The sequence below is a fragment of the Cyprinodon variegatus genome, unplaced genomic scaffold (genome assembly GCF_000732505.1).
Source record: "Cyprinodon variegatus isolate N-32 unplaced genomic scaffold, C_variegatus-1.0 Scaffold525, whole genome shotgun sequence".
NCBI lineage: Eukaryota > Metazoa > Chordata > Actinopteri > Cyprinodontiformes > Cyprinodontidae > Cyprinodon > Cyprinodon variegatus.
The window spans coordinates 515,161-519,103 of NW_015150978.1; the positions used below are offsets into that span (position 1 = coordinate 515,161).

A 3,943-nucleotide genomic window follows, 5' to 3' on the forward strand; every position below is an offset into this window, starting at 1 on the left:
AGAGTCTGACTGGGACCAGAAGCATGACCAGGAGCAGAGAGGATCAGGTGCAGATGAGCAGGCTCAGTGGAAGAGGGTAGCCGAGACAGGACGTGGAACCAGAACTTGATGCAGGACTTTAAACTGGTCTCCTCACTGGAGCCGGCTTACTTGGATAAAAACTGAACCTCCCCACATACAGAGCCAAAAACCCAGAGGACTCCGCGGGGGAGGAACAGTAGACGATCAGGAGACGAGACAAACACAAAAACCCTCTTTCCACTGGCTGCCAGGATCCAGGACATGAACCAAGGAATCAAACTAACAGACAGGCTAACAGAAAACAGTTAATGATCTGGCCCTGAATGCTCAGGTTGAACTGAATATAACCAAGAGGAAACAGGTGAGAGGAATAAATTATAATTGAGGCAGGGAGGGAAAACGACAGGTGAAAGGAATGACTAATTAAGGGAGAGCAAACAGGCCAGATAATCAAGGTATAGTGGAGGATGTTCTTGTTCCTAGTGGATCATCAAAATAGGTGGTCTTCCTAATTGTCAATCATTCTGGTGATATGGTTACATAAGGCCGTCCTACGTGCCTGTCCCCATTTTCACTTTTCATCATACAATAATGTTTTTTTTGTTATGTTTTATGGACTTTTCATACTTAAAATAATTTTATAATATGGGTTACTTCAAAGAGGGGCTCCTTTTGTACCTCGTTTGCCGCCTTATGTAAATTTTCTAACTCCAGATTGTGTATAAAATACACAGCTATGGTACAGTGAATAAAATCTATTTTAGAATCCGCTCTTACAGCGAGAACTTATTACTTATCTGCTCTTTTCTATTTTTGCATTGAAAAGTATTCCACCTCCTCTGGTGTTTGGTTACCATTTGATCTCACCGTCCTCAAACACCCAGCTGGCATCGACAACCTTAAACCTGGTCCCTCAGAGCTGAGGATTACATCAGCTCTATCTCTCCATGACTCTGCCCTTTGACCACACTTGGCAGGTTTTCAATTAAAACAGAAAAGTTTAGCTGCACGCCGTTCGCTGCAGGTACACCTGTACAACCTTTTTTGGGAGGGGTCGGTGTAATTCTAAAGCCGTCCTTGTCATTTTCTCTGTCGGCCATGTGAGACTCCCTTTTTGGATGGATGATATTTGCAGTAAGATTCAACACATTGCTCTGATTAAACCCAACTCTTATGATGAAATGCATCAGAATTAATCTGAGGGCTGCAAATTAATTTCAAGAGAATTTATTTAGGTAAACAGAAAAAAAGGAGATTTAGGATATAAAACATGTGCAGCTACAGAAATAAAACTCTAAAAAAAACAGCTGATAAAAACAATATGATAATGTATGAATTTCAGTAAATTCCATACTTACAGAATCCTCCTCATCATACATAACTCAATCCTTCAAATTGTTGCCTCATATCTGCGTGTGGCCCACGCTGAGCCATTCACAGGCCTGCTTTTTCAACTAAGAGGCGGGGCATCACTGAGCACTATAAATAATGCATGTAAAGATGTTTTTTTCTCACAACGTGGACAAACCCACTCCACAGTGGAGGAGAACTCGTAAATCAAACTTACCCGGCAGGCTCACCATGCTCCCGCTGCTGCTGCACACTCCTCTTCTGCTCATCTGGCTGCTCCTGCTCCTCCCTGCCTCAGGGGGAAGCCAGCCTGCAGCAGCCCAACAGGGCCCACCGACACCCCTGATCCTGGAGGCGGTGAAGAAGGGGATCCTCAGCAATCTGGGATTGGAGAGAGAACCGAGGCCTGCCATAAAAGCCTCCCAGAAGGAGCTGAAGAAGATGTTCAAGCTCTACAGGGAGGAACTGAGCCAGATGAGAAAAAACTCCAGCCGGTCAAAGAGGGAGAGCAGCATATCCACTGTGCTCTTTCCAGGTATAGATGAGACGTTTGCTGGAACATTAAACATAACAAATAAAGTTTACCTGAAGTCAAAGGTCTGGAGGGCTGGGGGGGGGGGGTTGTTTGAGCTAAATTAGGAAAAAACAGTAGATGATTAATGGGCTGAAGAACTGCCATGTCATGCAACGTAAAATCTGATTGTTTAAAATGAATGTTTAGAGCATTTAATGCAGATTTGTGAAGAAATGGAAAGCAGCAAACAGACGCATTCCTCTGAGCTTTTAGAAATCACGGGCGTGAAAGGCACACCTGGAATACTATGTTACCCTTTGACACATTTCCAATCAGGTCACGAGGACTTTCTAAAACTTTTTTTTTCTTCTCGGAAATGTGACTGTGGATGTCTTCTCCTTTTATGGATTAATTTTCCTGTTGTTCTTGTTTACAGTGGAGCCTGTACAGGTGAGACGGAGGGGCGATGAGCGACGCATTCTTTGGTACCGCGCCGTTTTCCAAAAGGTCCGAAAAATTCACCCTGAACTGAATTTGGATCGAGCTCTGGTGAGAGTGTCCAAGCAAGGCGCTGGAAGATATGTGAGTGTGAAAATCAACGGGATGAAGCCGACATACTCTGCTAAGTGGCCCCATCAAGACTCAGGGGCCCGAAGCCATGTCTCCACCACCCAGGATGTGACCTTAGACATCACCCCTGAGGCAAAGAGGAACTGGACTGATGACAAACCACTGGTTGTAGACGTACGGATGGAAACAGAAAAGTCCGACTTAAACCCAGTTATCACTTTGGAAGTGGACCAGAAGGAGTCTATCGCTGCTCGCAGGGTGAGGCATCGCCGCTCCAACAAGGAAGATAACTGTGATGAGCAAGGGCTGTGCTGCCGGAAGTCTGTGACGGTGTCCTTTAAAGACATCGGCTGGACAGACTGGGTGGTGGCACCAGCTGAGTACACAATGCATTTCTGCGACGGCACCTGTCCGCACAACTACAAGCCGGCCAGCATGCACACGCAGGTGAAGTCCCGCCTCCACCTGATCACCAAGGGGGGGATGCCGCGGCCCTGCTGCGTGCCGGCGGCCTACGAGCCCATGGTGCTGATGCACTACGACAGCCGGGGGAAGCTGAAGCTGACGGCCTTCCATGACTTCATCGTCACCAAATGTCACTGCGCCTGATGGCGGGAAAACATGAAAAAGACTTTATTGATCCATCCATCATGGCATTTAATCAAACACTACGAGAAAATCTTAGTTCTTATAAACGTGGTTTTCATTACTTTATGTTAAAACTTGACGAAATAAAAGTGCATATATTCACTACATATGAAACAAAGCTTAGTTTAACTAAAAAAAAAAGTAAAAAACATGGGTATTTATTTAATGTTTATTTATTGTTTGTAGTATTTTATCACTGTTGTGCTGTTACCCTATTTTCTATTGATTTTAATTGCACTGAAATGTTTTATTTTATGCGACTTTGATATTCTTAGCGTTGTCTTACACATTTCTGAAATAAAAATAAATAAATCTTTTTTTATATTAAAAACTGAAGTCTTTTGTGAAGTTGTATGGAGTAAATATTGCTCCACTATTTTTGCAAAAAAAAATGAATGTTTTGTAAATGGAAATAAGAAAGTTATTAATTAAAAAAAGGTTTTGGAAAGTAACTTTTTTTGTTTGTTTTCTTCTTTTCAGATTTCATTTTTATGTTTTATAGCTCTACAGATTGTATATTTTCAAATTTAAGTTTTATTTTTTTAAATTTCTCAAATCGAGCTTCACAAAGTGCACTATTTTCAAATTTTTTTCCTACAGATCACAAACTCTATATTCCTCTGCAGCAGAGGTGTCAAGTAACGAAGTACAAATACTTTGTTACTGTACTTAAGTACACCTTTTTAGATATCTATACTTTACTCCATTATTATTCTTCCTACTTCTGACTTCTACTCATTACATTTTCACAAAAGTATCTGTACTTTCTATTCCTTACATTTTTAAAACAAACGTCACTCGTTACTCTTGGTTTCGGTTTAATGTTTCTAAATATTTATT

General features: G+C 41.9%; 1 protein-coding gene across 1 annotated transcript; it reads left to right on the forward strand.

Annotated features, from left to right (window-relative positions):
- The first annotated feature begins 1,550 nt into the window (after positions 1-1,550).
- Positions 1,551-3,373, forward strand: LOC107095130 (inhibin beta E chain-like). The gene is made up of 2 exons (XM_015391107.1): positions 1,551-1,906; positions 2,322-3,373. Exons 1-2 carry the CDS (start codon positions 1,603-1,605, stop codon positions 3,062-3,064), a joined length of 1,047 nt encoding a protein of 348 aa, XP_015246593.1. The 5' UTR covers positions 1,551-1,602; the 3' UTR covers positions 3,065-3,373.
- The last annotated feature ends 570 nt before the right edge of the window (positions 3,374-3,943 follow it).